This window comes from Marmota flaviventris, chromosome 16 (genome assembly GCF_047511675.1).
Source record: "Marmota flaviventris isolate mMarFla1 chromosome 16, mMarFla1.hap1, whole genome shotgun sequence".
Classification (NCBI taxonomy): Eukaryota; Metazoa; Chordata; class Mammalia; order Rodentia; family Sciuridae; genus Marmota; species Marmota flaviventris.
Genome location: NC_092513.1, coordinates 72,167,156 through 72,188,182, shown reverse-complemented (window position 1 = coordinate 72,188,182; position 21,027 = coordinate 72,167,156). Strand labels below are relative to the sequence as shown.

The following is a 21,027-nucleotide window of genomic DNA, read 5'->3' as shown; positions in this document are numbered from 1 at the left end:
GGTGAATACTGTCTGTGACAGTAAGTTCTTAGTCTTACAGGAATTAATCTTTGAGAGCCTCTGAATGCATCAATCTTTGGCTCTTTTCCAATATTCCTTTCTGGGAAGCGCAGTGATGATGTAATTGTACCAATCATCTTCAAGTGTCATTTCTACACTCTCTCTCGCCTCTAAAATGAATAGATAGACATACTTCCCAGTAAGATTTAGGTCACCAGCGATTGAAATGAGTCAGGCTCAGAAAGAGGCTGGCTGGCAGAGAAGGAGGCAGCTTAGGTGTAGGATCGTTGTAAATATCTCTCTCCTTGCCGGGTGGGATCCAACCATGGGACTTGAAGATTTCTTGCATCCTTCAAAAATGAAATTCGTTATCATTTTAAGCTGCTGGCTTTCCTGTAAGTCCTCTGTGTGCTGTTGAAAACTAATTTCCACCTTTTTTTTTTCTCTGCCCAGAGCTCTAGAAATCATAAGCACTTATCCACTGTGGGCCTTCTGTGTGCTAAGCACTGTTGTGAAACTCCACAGATGTTAACGCGTCGGATTCTCACAACAGTCTTGTGAGGGAGGCCTGTTTTCAGTCTCATGTCACAGATGAGGAAACTGAGCTCAGAGAAGGTGTGTAACCTGTGTAGGATGGAACTAAGATTCACGCTTTAACTCCTTTGTCCTTCCTCTGAACTAGTACGCTATATTATGAAATGTCCCAAAAAGGGAAAGAAAAGAGCTGGTAATGGGACTAGAACAGAGTCTTAATATATAAGACAAATTAACCTCCATACTGGAAAATATAGCTCTATCTAATGGTGGTGTATCTGTGTTGTTAATAACCACAGAAATCCAGTAATCAAAACTATAATCTCAATTGCTAAGTTGAATAATTATAAACCAAGTTCATATCAAATTAGACAAGCCCTTCCTGTTTTAAGCCAAGAACTAAGTTGTCGCCATTCATTTGGGATGGCAGAAAAATTTGAAGAAGTTTGGATTTCTGATTTTCCAGTATCCCTCTGCATTTCCTATTCATATAATTGAATTTTGTACCAATAAATTTTTCTCTTAAGGTTATTATGAAAGTTTATAATAAATATGATACTGAATTTTTATTATTTTAATGTTTTTATTCAAATATATATTATAGAGGTTTACTTGTATTGATAGGGCTATAAAATATTTACTTGCTCTTACAAGAGTCTTAAATTTCTAAAAATATGGCAGATTGCCGCTATCTGTCTGGGCACAAATCACTAGCCACTGAAGCAGGAACAAACTTTATTTTTGAACTGCAGGAAAACACTTCACACAGCTCCCAGGGAATCCTCCCAAACGCCAAGGGGCTAGTCCAGGAACCCCCAGGCGGAAATATCTCTCCTGGAAATCCCTCCTCCTGCACTTCCCCAACCAATGGGAACTCCTGGGGAATCCCCGGCAATCCCCACGAGAACTCCAAAATAGTGCGAGAACTCAAAAGTTGCGGCAGAGGCGGATAGTAATGCCTCGCCTGTCAATCAATACTGTTGGCAAAATGCCAGGGGCCACACAGACTCGGCAGTGGCTCTCAGCAGCAGATGTGGAAAAGGCTGACTTTTAGACTACCTGTAAGCACCAAGTCCTGAAAGGCTTGCTTCTCTGATGGGCAGATCACTCCTGAGAGAGACCTTGTGGAGATCTCCCTCACCAGCACCCAATTTTCAAAAATTAAAATTGCTGCTTAATTTTTGAGCTAAATGTTCTCTATCCCAAACATGAGCTTTTATTTAGTTTCATTTTTTTTCATGTATTGACTTCACAAGTCAGAGTTGACTATTTTTTAACTTGGATTTTTTTTTTATCGTATTAACTTATTTCATTCAAAAGTCCCCATACTGAGTTAAAAGCATGTGGTTAAATTTCTAGATTGAAGCAGCGTAGTCACGTTTGACAGAAAGACAAGGCATTACCTAATGGACTAGACCTTGAAACTGGTCTTGAAACAAGTCTTCTAACACTTACGCTCTACCATTTGCCTGAGAAAAACGTTTCAGGAAATCTCCTTCGTGTTTCTTAGAAAATCAATCCTGCTGTGGTCTAGAGTAGTCACAGTGAGAATGAGGAAAAGCAAAACTCAAAACTAGATCTAAATCACCCAGGCAAGACCTCTTCAGGAGCAGAACACTGTGTTAAACAACTGCAAAATATAAAATCCCAAATATTAGCGTTATCTTTGAGCAACACATAAAGACACAGTCACAGCAGAGGTGATGAGAACAGCAAAATGTGAAGTCTTTGCTGTCTTTCCAAAGCTTTCCTTAGTTAATTGCCAACTCCTAACTGTACGTGGCTTCATTTGGATTTGACAGTTTTGCTTTTAATTGTGCACATAAAATTAGTTCTATAACAAGGAATAATTGGTTTACATATATTTTGCACAGAATGTAGTATAATGTAGTATAAAGTAGCACTTAATACAATAATTTCTCTTACATACCTTAACCCCATGTGAGAAAATCAGACTTGTAAACTTTCAAATATTAGCTGCACAAAATGGATGATTTTTTGAGGCACAATTTTTTATATATTTTTGCATAACCTAAAGAAAAGGGATAACCACATAAAAGACTTGCAGAAATATTTTTGTGAAATTAAATACGATAAACAATCTATCTCAGCTTGAATGATTGGGCTGGTTGGCTTCTGATGGCTTCACATGTTTTGTGCACCTCCGTTTATTAGATACATATATTTTTTTGAAGATAACTGCTTTCTTTTTCTTCCTTTTAATTTAAAAAAAACACAAGAGATTTTTCTGGGTAATGTTAATTTTTTTTTGTCTGTTGTTCCATCTTCAGTTGATTTTGACAGATGTTCTTTTGTATTATAGATAAGACACACTTGTTTTTTGATGAAGTGAATGATCATGACCTTTATAGTTGAAATTGTAAGGCCCTGTTAGAAAGCTCAGAAGAAACGGCAGAATTGTAGTTCTGACAGGCTTCTCCGGAAGGCCCAAAATAGTGTTATTGAAGTCATGCTCTCTCAACAAAGCATCGAAATAAAAAATGTATGCCTTTATTAGTTAAGTTCCTCCAGAGAAACAGAACCAGCTGTGTGTGTGTGTGTGTGTGTGTGTGTGTGTTTTATAAACAAACAAAATCTTCACTAATGTGTGTACATGTATAAGAATCAAGAGAAGTCAAAGTTACTGGGAATGAATAAATCATTTAAATTGAGTGACACTGATTCTTAACAGAAGAACGATCTTAAAACAGACAACTCATTTAGTAGAAATACAACATATTTCCTGATTTTTAAAAATCAAATAGAATGAGAAGAAATAAACCAGTATAAAGACAGAAGTCAGTGAGAATATATTAATAAATGTGTTTTTCAATGATAAATTTGGAAAATGAAAAAGCCTACCAATGAGTATTAGGTAAATCAACTTGTGACACCAATCAAGAATACATGGTTATCAGTGTTTCCAACAATGAGCAACTAGAAATGTAACCTGTGTGTTTGTGTATATTGAGGTGTATTGGCCTATCCATTTCCAGGTGCAATGTAGGATGTATTACAGTTAGAATTACTTTGTCTTATCCTCTTTCCCAGGATCTCAGGTGGTTTATTTTGATGGACTAGGAGCCCTGCTATACAGATTGGATAAAAAGCCCATGAGACCGATAAGAGATGTTATTTCTTTGAAATTTAAAACCATGCAGAACAATGGGATTCTACTCCACAGAGAAGGACAACATGGAAATCACGTATCTCTGCAATTAATTAAAGGAAAACTTGTCTTTTCTCTTAATTCAGGTAAAAGGCATTTGTACTTTCATGCCAGTGATTAAAATAACAATCTGGCTAGTTTGAAATACATCCATTGGTACTTAATTTTCACAGTTAAGGAAAGAGACCATATGATTTATCAGTGAAGCCAAACACCTTTGAAAGTTCAGGGACACATTACTGATAGTTACCCTGGGATAATGAGTGCAAAGTGGAATTGTCATGGGAAAGTGCGAATAAGAACTGAGGGACATTGCTAGCAAATGCATCCAGCCTGTACACATCTCCAGTAGGATTTACGCAAACAGCACCTACTTTGACAACTGTGTAAGAAGGCCATTATAAATGCATTATACATATAATATATCACATATCGTCATTATACATAATCATACAGATAAGAATAGGCTGTTGTGAAATTATGAGCTGGTGCCGAGAGTGATGTTCTAGCAAAGAAAATACTTGCAAGGTAAATGAGGATGTCATGAAAAGTAATAAAAAACAAATCACTGAAAAAAAGCAATTTCAACAAAGTGTAAAAATGAATACAAAAGAAATCACAAAAGATGTCAAAATATCATTGTTTTCAGATGAAGAGAAAGTTGGATGATAGCTACGTGGGATGGAAGGGTGGACCTAAGTTGTAGTGCTGATGCAGCAAAGGGAATCCATGGTTTTTAACAGAGCCACCTCAGCCTGTTGTGCTTTCTCCTTTCAGGCAATGCCAACCTGCAGCCTGCTGGTGCCCACGTGAACCTCACCCTGGGCAGCCTGCTGGATGACCAGCACTGGCACTCCGTCCTCATCGAGGTCCTCAGCACTCATGTCAACTTCACGTTGGACAAACACACTCGTCATTTCCATGCAAGAGGAGAATCCAGTTACCTGGATCTTAACTTTGAGGTTATCATAAATTGCATGATTAAAAAAAAAAACATTTGTGGTTTTAGATGGATAGACTGCCTTTATGTTATTTGTTTATTTTTATGTGGTGCTGAGGATCAAACCCATACGTGAGGCACGCGCTCAACCACGGAGCCACAACCCCAGCCCTATAAACAGTTTCTTAACTTCTTTGAGGACATAACATCTTTTGCAATACATCGCCCGTATGTATCTAACTTTTCAATGACATCTATTCTGCCTGTTCTTCAAGGACAGTTTTGAGCTACTTTTGAGCACATGAAGAATCAGAGCAAACCAGGAAAGCTGTGATGAGTGTCTGATACCCATGGTTTTGGCACATAATATCTACAGAGACCCTGGTCTATACCAGATCATCCATGGTTTTATTACCTTAACTGTGTAATAACAAAAGATAGGACCCAGTGTAGAGGTTGGCACTTTATAGGCCCGAATCTGGTCTTATTTTAAAAGAGCCATTTTGTCGTTTTAAAAAGTTTCATTGGAACACATGTCCATTTCCAAAATGTGTTGTCTGTGGCTGCTTCGGTGCTAAAACTACACTATGGAGTGGTGCAGAAGGGACCAAGTGACCCACAGAGCAAAAAATATTCACAACATGGCCTTTCATAGAGAAAGTTTGCCTGCCGCTTTCTTTAAGTTAATGCACAAAGTCTGGTACCAGAAATAAAACCATCAAAAAGTGCCACTTAGAATAGGGGGGGCCTCATTTGAAATGAACAAATGTGGAAATATAAGCAGATGCAGATGGATTTGTGACCACCATTGCTGTACCTGTTAACCATCACTGTTTTAAAGAGATAATCAAAACATCACTAAACAATGTTATTCATGTCATTTTTCTTTCTAAGATCAGCTTTGGAGGAATCCCGACATCTGCAGGGTCCCTGGCAATCTCACATACAAACTTTCATGGATGTATAGAAAATCTTTATTATAATGGAGTGGATATTGTTGAATTAGCCAAGAAAAACAAACCACAGGTCCTTGTTATGGTAAGAAGCTTAAAAGGAAAGGGAAGGAAAATGAATTCTTAGTGTTTTGTGCCCTTAAAATATTTCTTTTGGGTGTTCATTTCATATAATATTCATAAAATCAACTCTTATTATTTAAACAGTGGCATGTGATATAAGTTTTTTATTATGTATTGAAAAGCTAAAAAGTAAATGTGCCTTGCGGGACATGCTTATTTCATGTTAATATGAAGTAAAATAACTTTTTTGCATGGAGATCAGACATTGTATGTCTCAAATATTTTGGGTATTATTATTCTCAGGGGACTAATTATTTTGCAATGAAATTCTCCAATGAGCTATCCCTAGATAACTTGAAATGCTTCCAAATCAGTAAACTTATTTCCATGTTTAAAATTAAAAATACCTAAGTTTTGGGTTACAGGGCAAGTTCATGTTCAGTTCAACAAGTGTCAGAAGCACATCACGGGACTACTTACTGATATTGTTTTAAAAAGTGTTTTCTTTCCTCTTATGGGCTTCAAGGAGTTGGCTTATGGGATTTAGGACCAAAATCTGACAATACCTTTGGTTCTGGCTCAACAGGCCACAAAATGAATACTTCACTTGGGTTTCAGGTAGAAAGGGGGAAAAATAGCCATGAGACCCATGAATCTTCCAAGGAGCTTAAGGGGAAAAAAAGAGGAGAAGGAGGAGGAGGAGGAGGAAGAGTTAGAAGCCTACTGTGAACCATGCCAAGGAAACATAAATGGTGGCTAAGAAAACATCAAGGTGCTTGAAAAGCGAAACACGAAGGGAACACTGATAAGAAGGATCCAGGTACCTTTGACAAGGTGAAAGATAAAGGAAGAACAGTCTTTTACCTGAATCCCCGTCCTTGGAGAAACTGAGACACGGAATATTTCTGGGACAGGAAGGAGAAGGGAGACTCTCAGTTACTGACACCAGCTTTGCCAGAGGTGCATTCTCAGAAACCAATCTAATGCAAAGATGTGTCTGGACAATGGGCCTCCACACCAAGATGCCTAGCTAACACCTCTGGAACTTCAAGCCATCTCGTGTTTGCCAATCCCTGGTGTAAAGAAGAGTCCTTCATCCCCGCCCTGACATTTTTGGGGCTGCTGCCCTATGTACTGTCATTGAGGTGAATAGGAATGAGTTAAGAATGAGTCACAAGGAGCCACACTATTGGAGGGACTCAGACATTGTTTGCCATGCAAATTTCATATTACACTGGATCATGGATGGATTTCTTGGCATAATTATCATCTGATTATAACCAATCAGGAGAACCACAATAACCCTGACACCTATGGGGTCCTAAATATCCTTCTAACGAAAACTATTAACTAATTAATTGAATTGGTTGAAGATGGTGAAATGTATCAGTTTGACATGGAAACAAGTGAAAAGAAGATTCCTTCCAAATTGTGCATGGGAATAAAAAATGGTAGATCTAAGAATTCCATTTTGAGAGTTATTTCAATGTCAGGTGTTCTTTATAAAAATAGAAAATCTGTTGCTTCAACATTTAAAAGGAATATATATATATATATATATATATATATATATATATATATATGTAATTTGGAAAATTCAATTGTCAGAATTGACTCATTCACCTACTCATCACTCATCTGTGGCAGGAAGCTTCACTTCTGGGTGGGTGCAAACAACTACCACCTAAACAATGAGGACAAGTGTTTGGAACAACCCAGCCCTGATAAGCTAAAGAGGGAGAGGCAGACAGTCAGGACTGCACAGAGTGCTGTTTATTGGGGGTCTTATGGACAGAAGCTCCATCCTGGGTGGCAGCAAAACCAATGCATCCCCACAATTTGGGTCAGAAGGAGGGGCATATGTGTGGATTAGGACAAAAATGACTTCATGTAAGCCAGAATGTTCCTGGCTTCCTTAAGCTAATGCCAAAGAACTGAGCTCATTCCTGCACCAGGGTCAGCTTCTAAAGCTCCACCTACCACTCTGATGGTCTTATCTATTTGTAGTTTGCTATAAAACTGTGCAGAACAAAACTGGCCAGCTTCCTCTGGGACCATGATTGTTATGACTCAAGATGGCTGTGGTCAAGTCAGACTGGATCCCTACCATTTGCAGCTGATGAAAAAATTTTAAAAATTAATAATTGTCTGATGATTAGATTTATACTATGGGTTAGTGTCTATTACTGTTCATCTTTTTATATTTAATTCATCATAGCAAATTTTTTTACAATAAAATTTATCACATTCAGTAGAATTTTTTTAAAAAGCCAAGAATGGATGTTCTGATTTATATATATATATATAGTTTTAATGTACATTGAAGATTATTTTAAAATGAAAACTGAATTATTTTAGTTTCTGAAGTATGTTAAGACAGAATTTTTAGAAATATGATTCAGTCTTAAAAGTGACTTTAATCCTTGGATCACTAATTCTAAAACTTGGCTTTAGCTTGGAGGCACCAGAGGAGATCTAAAAGATACTCTCACCTCAATCCACTCCAGGAGACTGGGAATTAATTGGTCCAGTTGTGGATTTTTAACAGCCATCTGGTTCAACAAGGCTTGAGAACTACTAACCTAGATTATCTATGTTACTTTAGTAATGCTTCCCCCTCCCGAAATCATATACAGTATATTAATAAAAATTATTCAAAGAAAATTCCAAATAGAATAAAATTGCTTTTTCTCTGCAACTGAAATTCATACATGTAAATAAATAACCACTGTTCCTTCCTTCCACCACCTGAAATAAAAAACAAAAACAAACATAAAGAACAACATAAAGATGGTGCCTTACAGAGCTAACATCATCAAAATGGTGATATTACCCAAAGTTCTCTACAGGTTTAATGCGATGCCAATCAAAATCCCAACAGCATTTCTTGTAGAAATAGATAAAGCAATCATGAAATTCGTATGGAAAAACAAAAGACCCAGAATAGCAAAAGCAATTCTAAGCAGGAAGTGTGAATCTGGAGGTATAGCGATACCAGAGTTCAAACTGTACTACAAAGCAATAGTAACAAAAACAGCATGGTACCGGTACCAAAACAGGCAGGTGGACCAATGGTACAGAATAGAGGACACAGAAACCAATCCACAAAAGTACAACTTTCTTATATTTGATAAAGGGGCTAAAAGCATGCAATGGAGGAAGGATAGCATCTTCAACAAATGGTGCTGGGAAAATTGGAAATCCATATGCAACAAAATGAAACTGAATCCCTTTCTCTCACCATGCACAAAAGTTAACTCAAAATGGATCAAGGAGCTTGATATCAAATCAGAGACACTGCATCTGATAGAAGAAAAAGTTGGCTACGATCTACATACTGTGGGGTCGGGCTCCAAATTCCTTAATAGGACGCCCATAGCCCAAGAGTTAATAACTAGAATCAACAAATGGGACTTACTCAAACTAAAAAGTTTTTTCTCAGCAAGAGAAACAATAAGAGAGGTAAATAGAGAGCCTACATCCTGGGAACAAATTTTTACTCCTCACACTTCAGATAGAGCCCTAATATCCAGAATATACAAAGACCTCAAAAAATTAAACAATAAGATAACAAATAACCCAATCAACAAATGGGCCAAGGACATGAACAGACACTTCACAGAGGAGGACATACAATCAATCAACAAGTACATGAAAAAATGCTCACCATCTCTAGCAGTCAGAGAAATGCAAATCAAAACCACCCTAAGATACCATCTCACTCCAGTAAGATTGGCAGCCATTATGAAGTCAAAGAACAAGTGCTGGCGAGGATGTGGGGAAAAGGGTACACTTGTACACTGCTGGTGGGACTGCAAATTGTTGCAGCCAATTTGGAAAGCAATATGGAGATTTATTGGAAAGCTGGGAATGGAACCACCATTTGACCCAGCTATTCCCCTTCTAGGTCTATTCCCTAAAGACCTAAAAAGAGCATGCTAGAGGGACACTGCTACATCAATGATCATAGCGGCACAATTCACAATGGCTAGGCTGTGGAACCAACCTAGATGCCCTTCAATAGATGAATGGATAAAAAAAATGTGGCATCTATACACAATGGAGTATTACGCAGCACTAAAAAATGACAAAATCATAGAATTTGCAGGGAAATGGATGGCATTAGAACAGATTATGCTAAGAAAAGCTAGCCAATCCTTAAAAAACAAATGCCAAATGTCTTCTTTGATATAAAGAGAGCAACTAAGAACAGAACAGGGAGGAAGAGCATGAGGAAAAGATTAACACTAAACAGAGACGAGTGGGGGGAGAGAAAGGGAGAGAGAAGGGAAAGCATATGGAAATGGTAGGAGACCCTCAATGTTACACAAAATTACATATAAGAGGTTGTGAGGGGAAAGTGGGGAGGGGAACAAGGGAGAGAATTGAACAACAGCAGATGAGGTAGAGAGGGAAGATGGGAGGGGAGGGGAGGGGGGATAGTAGGGGATAGGAAAGGTAGCAGAATACAACAGTCACTAATATGCCATTATGTAAAAACGTGAGTGTGTAACTGATGTGATTCTGCAATTTGTATTTGGGGTAAAAATGGGAGTTCATAACCCAATTGAGTCAAATGTATGAAAGATGATATACCATGAGCTTTGTAATGTTTTGAACAACCAATAATAAAAAAAAAGATGATGCCTTACTTGCCAGATATTAAAACATGCCCTAAGCCCATAAGAATCAATATGGTGTTGGGTGGGGTTAGGCAAGTTGGTAGAACAAAGCAAAAACATCAGAAAGATCCCAGGCTACTTGTAAGTTAGTAACAAGTTGTAGGGTTCAGCCCAGTGGAAAATGGAGGAACTATCTCATAAATTCTTCTGGAAAAGACCAGTGTCCATAAGGCATAAAGTAAACCTGGATCACTATTTTGAATATACCAAAATATGTAAATTTCAGGAAGATGAGAAACTAACAACAATGATAGCAATTCTTGGAAGAAAATCTGCGTGATTATGCATAGAACCTGGTGGGGGGCATGAAACTTTCCTAACAGACTGGAAACTCAAAAGCTACCCAAGAAAACAGAGACATGATTGAGTATAAAAATTAATATCTTCATGCTAAACACACTATAAGCAAACTTTTTATGTAACTGCCTGAGCTGGAAAAAAATTTGGAATACTGTCAAAGTATAATTTTCCAAAAGCTAAACAAATATGAACCATGTAATTGTTGAAAAACCTTATGTCAAAAATGTAATTGACTCATTAATTAATGGGAAAATCAGTAAAATAATGAACTTGGTACAAAGCACATTTTGAGGAATGTTATTTAGGAAAGATCAAATGTTGTCCAGGAGAACAGTCAGAGTATGGAAATGTCCTGGTCATTGTCATCTGTCAGAGGACTGGAAAATGGCGGAAATAGAATAACTCCTATTGAATTAGATGATACCACTATTCCTTTGCTAATGCTGAGAAATAGAATAGAGGAGATTTTCACACACACACACACACACACACTCATACAAAGTCATCAGGATAGGTTTTCCCAATTATGATAATACTTACATTGGAAAATCAGACAAATATAATAGATTCAAGCTTTATCAAGTAGATTAATATCATTCTGGATTGAAAAATAAAAGCCCTTGTAAATCTGTGCAAAGTCTATCTTTCATTAGACAGAAGCACCGTGAAGCTCTAACATGACCTTTTGTTTTATTTATAGGGAAATGTGTCCTTCTCATGTCCACAACCACAGACCATCCCTGTCACTTTTCTGAGCTCTAGGAGTTATCTGGCTCTGCCAGGCAACTCTGGGGAGGACAAAGTATCTGTCACATTCCAGTTTCGTACATGGAACAAAGCAGGACGTTTGCTGTTTGGTGAACTGTGGCATGGTGCGGGAAGTTTTCTCCTCTTTCTTAAGGATGGAAAACTCAAACTGAGCCTCTTCCAGCCAGGGCAGTCATTGAGGAACGTCACAGCAGGTAATGTATGTTCACATAAACCTTACAACCAACCAGAGGGTGACTCATTGTGTACTAAGTCCATACCTGAGGCCACGAGACACCTAATGCTCCTATTTGGAGGAACAGGATGGCCATTTTCCTTGAGGATCTTCCAGACTGTTTATATGGGGGACATGTAGCCATCACTGTAGTGATCCTTGGACCCAAAATGATTATATATAAGAAATGAGAACCCAGCAGCTCCAGAGGCTGAGGCAGGAGGATTGCAAGTTCAAAGCCAGTCTCAGCAACTTAGTGAGGCCCTGTCTCTAAATAAAATATAAAAAGGGCTGGGGATATGGCTCAGTGGTTAAGAGCCCCTGGGTTCAATTCCCAGTACCAAATAAGAAAAAGAAAGGAAGGAAGGAAGGAAGGAAGGAAGGAAGGAAGGAAGGAAGGAAGGAAGGAAGGAAGGAAGGAGTGCACTTTTCTGCAGATCTACTTCTGATATATCAGAAAAATATGTCGTATACTTAAGCTCCATTTCCTGATAAACATGTGCCCAGCCTCCATCCAGTAGAAATGCCGGGGGGGACCTAGTGAAGCAGATACCACACAGAGATGTTCACTTTTCCGTTACTTTCCTCCCTTCTTCATCTCTCCTCCTCCCTCTGCCTGCTCTCCTCTTCTGCTATGGGGAGAGGTATTCTCTACACAGTAGGTAACTTGCAGCAAAGGAGGAGATCCACAGAAGTAGCCGTGGAGATTTTGAGCCCTGGGTTCTTGCAATCTCAGGAAGGATCTCAGACGAGTCACATGCAGGAGTTCATTTGGGAAAGTGAGAATAAGAGAGAAGTATACAGCGTAGATACTGAATGGCTCAGATGGTCTCTGAAAAGAAGGGAGTGGCCTTGCAGAACTGAGGATTCTAAGGGGTTTGAGTTTCTTTGTCCTGGTTCTATTCTCTTGGACCCCCTGACGTGGTTAATTATGTGAGGGTCTTGATGACCAGGTCACAAGGGGTGGTCTTAACCTGGTTTTAGTGACAAGGGAGGGTCCTGGCCACCTGGTTACAAGAGATGGTGGTGGCATGGTCTGGAACTGGCAGTTCCATTAAGGGATTATAATTAACCATGTTTGGAGAAGGCCCATCTCTCTGGAGCTTGTCTGCTTTGATGAAAGTTCCCCCTGACTTCAAGCGAGAGTTCCCTGAAGGGATTATAATTATGTATGGGTTGGCGAAGGTTGGACAGTTTGTCCCCCCAGCCCTGCCATTTTGTAGAAGGCTGCCTGCCCAGTCAGGCTCCCTGTGGCCTCAGTTTGGGGACTCATGGATTTTTCTTAGTGATGTCTGAGGTCTTCCCTGTTTCTTCCTGCCCTCTGTTGTCCTTCCCCTACCCACCGGCTCATGGCTGACTCGCCTACCAGACAAATTGATAACTGTTGCCTTGTCCTGAAAGATGCCAGCAAATACCAGGAGTCCTTACCCTTTTGCTGAAGGCTGACCCATTTTCAAGACACCCTGTGTTCAAGGAAGAATCTCAGCAATTCAAAAATCACAGATGCTCCTAAGCCTCACTATTTTCCCCTTGTGAAGTGGAAACCTTAGTCTTTCAAAGAAGGGAGAACAATAGGAAGGAAATCTGGTTTTATTAGCATAATGGTTATTCCCCCCCATCAGGCCCCCCTTTTTCCCATCTCCCTCCCAGGACCTGTTTTTGTTGGGCAGATACTTCTGGAATGATCCAGCAAGTCCAGATATTAGAATCTGTATCTACCCTCCTCTGATCCCAGAAAAATGACTGAGGATAAAACAGAGGTATTCAGATTGAATATGTATTCTTCACCTTTTGAAAATGCAAACCTATTTTCTGTTTCCTCACAAATAGCATTCCCCCCTGAAAAAAAAGTGTGAAATTGTTCCCCCAAAATATACAAAATAAATATATGTCAAAGATCAACTCATTCACTAGTAACAGAACCAATTCTGAGGAAATAAAAATGAGATCACCTGCCAGTTTAGTGAATCTTCTTCACAAAGAGAGAAAAGAATGAAATGGTCTTGTTATTGAATAAGTATTAAACGAGTCTTTGATGCGCATCTCAGTGATTGCTAACAAGGCGATAAAAAACAGAAAGAAATTTCATCCATCTCTGCAGCCAACCAGATGTCACCCGTTACACATAAGTCCTCAAGGTTAAAAAGAAAATCTAATAAATAAGCCAGGCTCAGTGGCACATGCCTATTATCACAGCTGCTCAGGAGGCTGAGGCAGGAAGATCACAAGTTTGAGGCCAGTCTCAGCAACCTAGGGAAACCCTGTCCAAAAATAAAAAGGGCTTGGGATGTGGCTCAGTGGTTAAGCTCCTCTGGGTTCAATACCCAATGCAGGAAAAAAAAAAAAAAAAGAAAGAAAGAAAAATCCAAGAAACAAGACCACGTAAAAGTAGAAGGGAACTATCAGTGAAGAGGAACAGGATGTGGGAGGAGAGGTTATGGTGTGTGGGAATGTCCAAAACATGTCACCTTCATGGGAGAATGTGAGGCCCACTACTCTGTATAATTAATATGCTCTAATAAATAATTTCCTACCAAGAAAAGATAACTCCTCTTTAAGTAAGGGGACCCAACAGGGCCTTTTGCTACAATAGCCCATACTAAATTCCTCTGGTAGCTGGGGAGACCTCTGTAAAGGCTCCTTGTTTTATCCAGAAGAAAACTACAGCCCTTCCCTCTTTGACAAGCAGGTAAGTCTCAAGGTGGGACCAGCACCCTTGTTAAACCCCCACACCGACATCTACAAATCTACATGTCAAAGAAATGTCTCCAGGACCCCAAGAAAAAAAAATGTCCCTAGGTTGTCAAACTACAAAGAATCTAAATCAAATTTTTATAAGTTTTTTATAAGATTTCTAAAGTTATTTTAAAACTAAGTATTTTTTTTTCTAAATCTACATACACATCTACACATCGAAGAGGCAGAGGAAGAATTTACAAGTTTTCTAAAGGAAATGTTCTAAGAAAAGGGAGCATGAGTGAAAGTCTTTGGCATTAAGGAAGTTTTTATTTGTATGTTGCTGAGGCTGGCTTTGAACTTGCGATCCTCCTGCCTCAGCCTCCCCAGCCATCTGGATTACAGGCGTGTGCCACTGTGGCCAGTGATTTGTGTTTTACACCAGGAAAGCCAGTTCAAAAAAGAACTCCAAATGCTTCACATTTATAGTCAGAAAAAGGAATCCTGAAATGAAATTGCAAATAAGTGCAAATCTAGCAAAACTGGTCAGTGTCCAAAGGACAGCAAAGCCCTGTGTTCCTTCCCTGAACTGCGTGTGTGTCTCTGAATAGGTCTCACATGCATTGCTCTCTGTTCTCCACAAGTCAGTTTCTGTCCCTACACGGTTGTAAAATACCTAGTCAAAGATGGAGAATTATAAAATCAGCTTAATTCTTTCATTGAAAATATTCCCAGCCACCTCTTTGGTCCATTTCAAAATCTGTTCAGATTTTTTCCTTCAGTAGTAAGACATTATTGCTAACGTGTTGCATGTTTCCTAGATGTGGCAAAGTGCTGAGCAAGCGTTTTCTCCAGTTCCGGTTTGCACCCTAACAAGAATTAAATACAAAGTCCTTACATCACACCCACACACCCACCGCTTTAGCTGATGGATTTGCGAGAGTGACATTGTGCTTCCAATTTAGTTGTTGACAAGAGATCGTCTTCACATGCAAACGTGTTTAAAAAAGAATCTCTGTTGTAGAATCTTGCTTCATTAATTTAAGATTTCTCATTAAAATGTTCATAAATACTGTGAATGATTTCCTTGGATATAAATTATGGTCAAAGGCCAATTATAACCTAACAGTAAAAAAGAAATTATTTGCAGGATAAATGATAAACTTAAAAAAAAAAAAACTATACCAAGTTTACTTTCATTTGTCAAAGATATTTTTAGAGAGGGCACTATCGGGATTTTACATAGTTATAAAAAGAACATGTCAAGGATTTTTATTTAACTCATTAGTTAGTGAGGGAACCAGATGTTACAACAAATTCAAAGGATAATTCAGAGGATGACAGATAATGTAAGCAGAAAGTGACAATGAATTTACATATAATATAAAACTAGTCTGTTTCCTGGGGTGGGACTGGGTGGGAGGAGGAAGGAGGTCAGTTGGGTTTCCACCAAATTCATTTGCATGTCTGGGGACAACCATCTTTCACTTAATTTGACTTTTCTACTGTTTTAACAGTAGCAAAGGAACTCAAAGAAGGTAAAAGGCACAGAGATGCACAGTATCAAAGGAGCCCAGAGATTGTGTTTAGACAGGGCCTGTGTTTACATTGAGGACATTAGTCATCTGGTACGTTTCAAAGTGCAGTTTTTCCTTATTACTCTTAGTATTTCTGTTTCTGCTTCACATATCACTGAAGGTTAAAAGGGAAAACTGAAATATTAATGTTAATCGTTAAAATATAAGAGCCACACTACATTTTGCTAATAATATATTAACTTTTTTTTTAAAAGTATGTGTGGCAAGGAAATAAATTGAGCAAGAACCATTTTAATAATTAGCAGGATTCCTAAGATCATCATCTAAAATGTTAAATGTATTAAAAAAAATTCCCAATAACCTAGAGGTTAATAGATTTGACTCCTTAAGATTTTTGCCTAATTTTGAAACACCAATGAAGTGTTCACATAACAGGCTAATTTTACACTTTTAATCCATTTATTGGAACGTATCTTTGACATATTACTTAATGAAGGAAAATAATAGTCTACCTGTAGTAGTTATAAATACTTAGTGCTTAAAGTTGTCATCAAAGAATTTATCATGCTATCATATTATTTCAAAATAATATGATATAATAATATGGATATGAATGTAAATATATAAAAATAGTGTACTTACATGTAAGGTATGCCTCTAGTTACTTCCTAAGCATTTTAAATCAAATATTAAATAAAAGAAGGTACAATGATGTCTGCAATTGTAATGCTCTCATTCAGAGAACACAGGGATATATGTTAAAGATTTTAGCTGGGGTTGTGGCTCAGTGGTTGAGTGCTTCCCTAGCATGTGTGAGACACTGGGTTCGATTCTCAGCACTACATATAAATAAGTAAAATAAAAGGTCCATTGACAACTAGAAATAAAAATAAATTTTAAAAATATTTTATTTAGCTTATTAGTTACAAGGAAACCAGTAAGATGAACCAATCAGTTCAAAGGAGAGTTTCAAGTACCATGCATACTGGTTGACAAGGAATGACAAAATGAGTTTACAAACAGATACAACATCATCAATAACTAATTATTGTATCTCACAGGCACAATAATTTGCATTTCTGTGGACAAAAATCGTTTTGCATTACCACCAGTTTTGCTCAACTAGTCTGAAGTCCCTCAAACAGTGAAAGCAGAGTTGACCTTGATGGATGCACTATAGTGGGTGCTTAATGACCTTTTCTCCCATTCAAGACTTTTACAGTTTTTCTCCTTCTTCTTCTTTTTTTTTTTTTTGTACCAGGGATTAAATTTAGGGCTATCAAACCACCACTGAGCCACATCCCCAATTCTTTTATTTTTATTTATTTTTTTTAATTTTGAGACAGGGTCTCACTAAGTTGCTTACGGCCTTGCTAGGTTGCTAAAACTGGTCTTGAACTTGTGATTCTCCTCCCTCAGCCTCCTGAGTCACTGGGATTATAGGCATGTGCCACCACTCCTGGCTACAATTATTATTGACTTAATTTGAACAACTATCTCCTGATTCTTTGAGAATATTTATTTTTATTAGATTTAGTGAAGCAAGTAAATATTCCCTTTGAAGACTGAACCTTATAAACTGCATTTTAAATCCCATGGGTAAAGGCTTTGGGCATGTATGTCTGATCATTAAATTCAAGGTGCTACTTTAAGCACATTATCAGAATTTATTAAGTGACTCGTTAGAAGGAGTAATATTTTTCACCTGTGTGCTCTGGTCAAAATAAATGAAATCCTTTCATTAAAGAAAGGTAGCTATTTTTTCCTTTTCCCCGTGATATATCAACATGTAAATACTGCTCTCACTGGACTGATTCAGTGGTCTGAAAAATTGTTTTCAAGTGTTTACAAAGTTCATAATTCATCGTTGCCTTGCACCGACCTTCCCTCCAGGTGCTGGGCTCAATGACGGGCAGTGGCATTCTGTGTCCCTGTCTGCCAAATGGAACCACCTGAGTGTGGTGGTGGACAGTGACATGGCTCTCCAACCGCTGGTGACGGGGCTGACGGGTTCCAGCAACACCTATTATTTTGGAGGTAAGTGTAGACAGGTCAACTACAGGGAACAGTGGAACCATGTTTATCTTTACTGCCCTGCCTGCATCCAGGGTCTCTTGTCAATTTAAATCACTTCATATTAAGAAATGATCTCTCTCCTTCTATAACATATCTAAAAAGTTTAATTTATTAATATTACTGATGGAAAAATCAATCCCTCCAGTAACTTTACTTACTGTTTCAATGACCTCATAATTTCACATAATGTTAAAAGAAAATACATGCTAGCTACACACAGTAAACTGGAAACAAGTGGAATTTTTTCAGACGGCAAATGTCATAAGCAAATTCTCTACAACAGATGATTTTAGACTTCTAACAGCTTTTAAAAATCAAATAAATCAGGCTGGGGTGTGGCTCAGTGGTAGAGCGCTCGGCTAGCATGTGCGAGGCCCTGGTTTCTATCCTCAGCACCACATAAAAATAAATAAATAAAATAAAGGTACTGTACGTGTCCAACTACAACTAAAAAAAAATATTAAAAAATCAAATAAATCATATTGTCCAAAGTCATTGGCTTACTTAAAATCTTATGATACATATACTTCAACTCATATTATTTAATCATTTTATACTGCTCAGTTTATAGATGGATAAATAGATATTTTTTAATAGGAAGGGAGTAATAGGAAGTATAAAATATTCTGTAAAGAATTTTTTGAACATCAAATGAATAAATAGGACACAAGTATACTAAATGTAGCCATAGTGCAATTGGTGCTACATTGGTGCAAAGGGCCAGATATTTATATGCTCCCTAAATCCATATGGTAAAATCTTAACTTTGGGAGGATAATTAAGTCATAAGGGTGGAACCTCAAGAATGGGATTGGGATCCCTCATAAAAGGACCCAGAAACTTCTCTAGCCCAACAGGAGGGTGGCCACCTGTGAACCATAAAGCAGGCCCTCTGCACACCACGTCTCCCATGGCCCTCATCTTGGACTTGCCCCTCTCCAGAACTGTGGGACATTAAGTAGCACTCAGTTGGTGGTGTTCAGTGTCGCCATCTGAACTGATTAAGGCACCCGATGGACAGCACGGATCTATTATTAGGAAGGAAATTTTGCTTCTTTTTTTTTTTTTATTAAAAGAAACCCTAAAAGCAATGTCGTGGATCCTAGATGCTTCCGTGAGACGAGATGTGCCTTCCAGATTAGGCTTGTATACCCGGAAAGCCAAGTGAAGAGAAACAGGTGAGGAAACCACACAAAGGAGCACAGATACCTGTGCATGGCAGGACTGTCACAGTGACACCAGCTATGGGAAAAAAAAAAAACTATGGGAAAGAAAACTACCTATGGGAAAGGAAACTCATTCTGGAGTAAGAGAGCTTTCAACCCAGGAGGAGATTCCAGGGGAATGTGGACGCACTTCTCACCATACAGTTGGTGGATACCCCAACACTCAGGGCCACTTAACTAATGCAACCATGTGTTATTGGAGTGCTCCACAGAACTACATCACCCCCCTTTCTTTTTCTTTCCCTTTTTAATTTTGAGGTCCTGGGGATCAAACCCCAAGGCTTGTGCATATTAGGTGAGCATCCTACCACTGAGCTATACCCCACCCATCACCCATCCCTCCTTTCCTACAAAATGAAGAATCGTATATACTCAGGAATATAGACCTAGTAGAAAAACTCTTTTGCATACATTCCACAATTGCCTTCTGATATGTGTGTGTGTGTGTGTGTGTGTGTGTGCGTATTTCACAATGAACATGTACATTTTCAAACAAATAACCACATATATTCAAAGACTTCACTAAGCTGTTTTGTGCCACAGAGTGTATATTTATACTGTTACAGTAAATTGAAATGACCTAAAAAAATCCCTGAGCAAACAAAGCTAGTTAGGCTTCATAAGTGACCTTAACCGTGTTTGATTTGCAAACATAAGGTAAAATTTATCTTGGTTTATTTCTTGAAAATGCCTGTCTTTCAAAAATTCAAAACTGATGTTAATAGATCAGAAGCCACCAACTAACTTACATACACAGGGATTTTCCAGCATGGTATACCAAATGGGCAGTTGTATAACCAAACAATCGGTGTGTGTGTGTGTGTTTGTGTATACAGAAAGCAGATGCTCACTTCCATGTTTGAGGACAAAGCCTTCCCATTCCACCCTCATGGCAGAATCAACTCCCTTTTATAGCTGCCTCACTTGAGAATTGTTCTTAGCTCAAATAAAACACTTCACATTTTACTTTTCCTCAATTTACCTCTTAACAGTTGTATACATGTATCTATAGTTAGATGCTCCACTTCTCTGGGTAAACAAAAGGAGTTTCAGTTTCAAGACATCAAGGAATTAGCATCTTGACTGATCTTGAATGGATGATAATATAAGGAGTCCTCTAAATAAATAAATAGAAAATGCCGCTACACATGCCAACCTTTGGGACCATGCTCAGTTAGCTTTAGGAATGGTGGTCCAAGATTGCTAGCCATCTGAGGAGTTTTGCATGTTGAGGATGATGCTAAATTTAGGATTTCCAAATATGAGTTACAAGATACCCCTTACGTCTGCTCTCAAAAGATGTGATATTGTCAAATAATTATCTCTAATAAAAAAAATTTCCAACCAAATGCAGATGAACAATAAACTGTTCAGGGATATTCTGTGAAGATGAAGACAAAAATCTGTATAATGAGAGCAGATGACGGAATTGTGATCCAAGTGGCTTTGTTTGCACAACTGTTAGCCCAGATGGAAAAGGTCCAGAGAGAATCCACTGAACAGACAATAGGAAATGTGAGACGTGGCACTCTCTGGGAATGCGTGTTCATACATGTTCCCATTTCCTTCAGAAAGTATTTGATGTGTCTCAATAGACAAATACATGAAAGCCAACAGGATTTCATGAAGGAATGTGTGAACATTTTGGGTGGGCAGAGCTCCCCCCAGAGCTGCCCTTATCCCTGGAAGCCATGAACGTGTTACATGGTTGAAAAGACTTTGCAGATGTAATTGAGGTTACAGACCTTGACATGGGCACATTATCCTGAATTATCCAGGCAGGCTCAATGGAATCTTAAGAGCACTTGGGGATTTGACGCTAGTTGGTGGCAGAGAAGCCCAAGGGAGGTGTGACAGAGGATTCAGGCAGATTAGAAATAGACGTCTG

The 21,027-nt window shown here is 38.4% G+C and overlaps 1 protein-coding gene across 3 annotated transcripts in view; it reads left to right on the top strand.

Moving 5' to 3' along the window:
- LOC114104756 (contactin-associated protein-like 3) overlaps nucleotides 1-21,027 on the top strand; it is a 177,609-nt gene that overhangs the window by 87,585 nt on the left and 68,997 nt on the right. For all 3 annotated transcript variants that reach the window (XM_027950984.2, XM_071602772.1, XM_071602771.1), the window contains exons 4-8: nucleotides 3,586-3,789; nucleotides 4,481-4,665; nucleotides 5,538-5,681; nucleotides 11,342-11,603; nucleotides 17,731-17,874. In XM_027950984.2, the coding sequence (XP_027806785.2) occupies nucleotides 3,586-3,789; nucleotides 4,481-4,665; nucleotides 5,538-5,681; nucleotides 11,342-11,603; nucleotides 17,731-17,874 (939 nt within the window). The remainder of the gene's footprint in view (nucleotides 1-3,585; nucleotides 3,790-4,480; nucleotides 4,666-5,537; nucleotides 5,682-11,341; nucleotides 11,604-17,730; nucleotides 17,875-21,027) is intronic.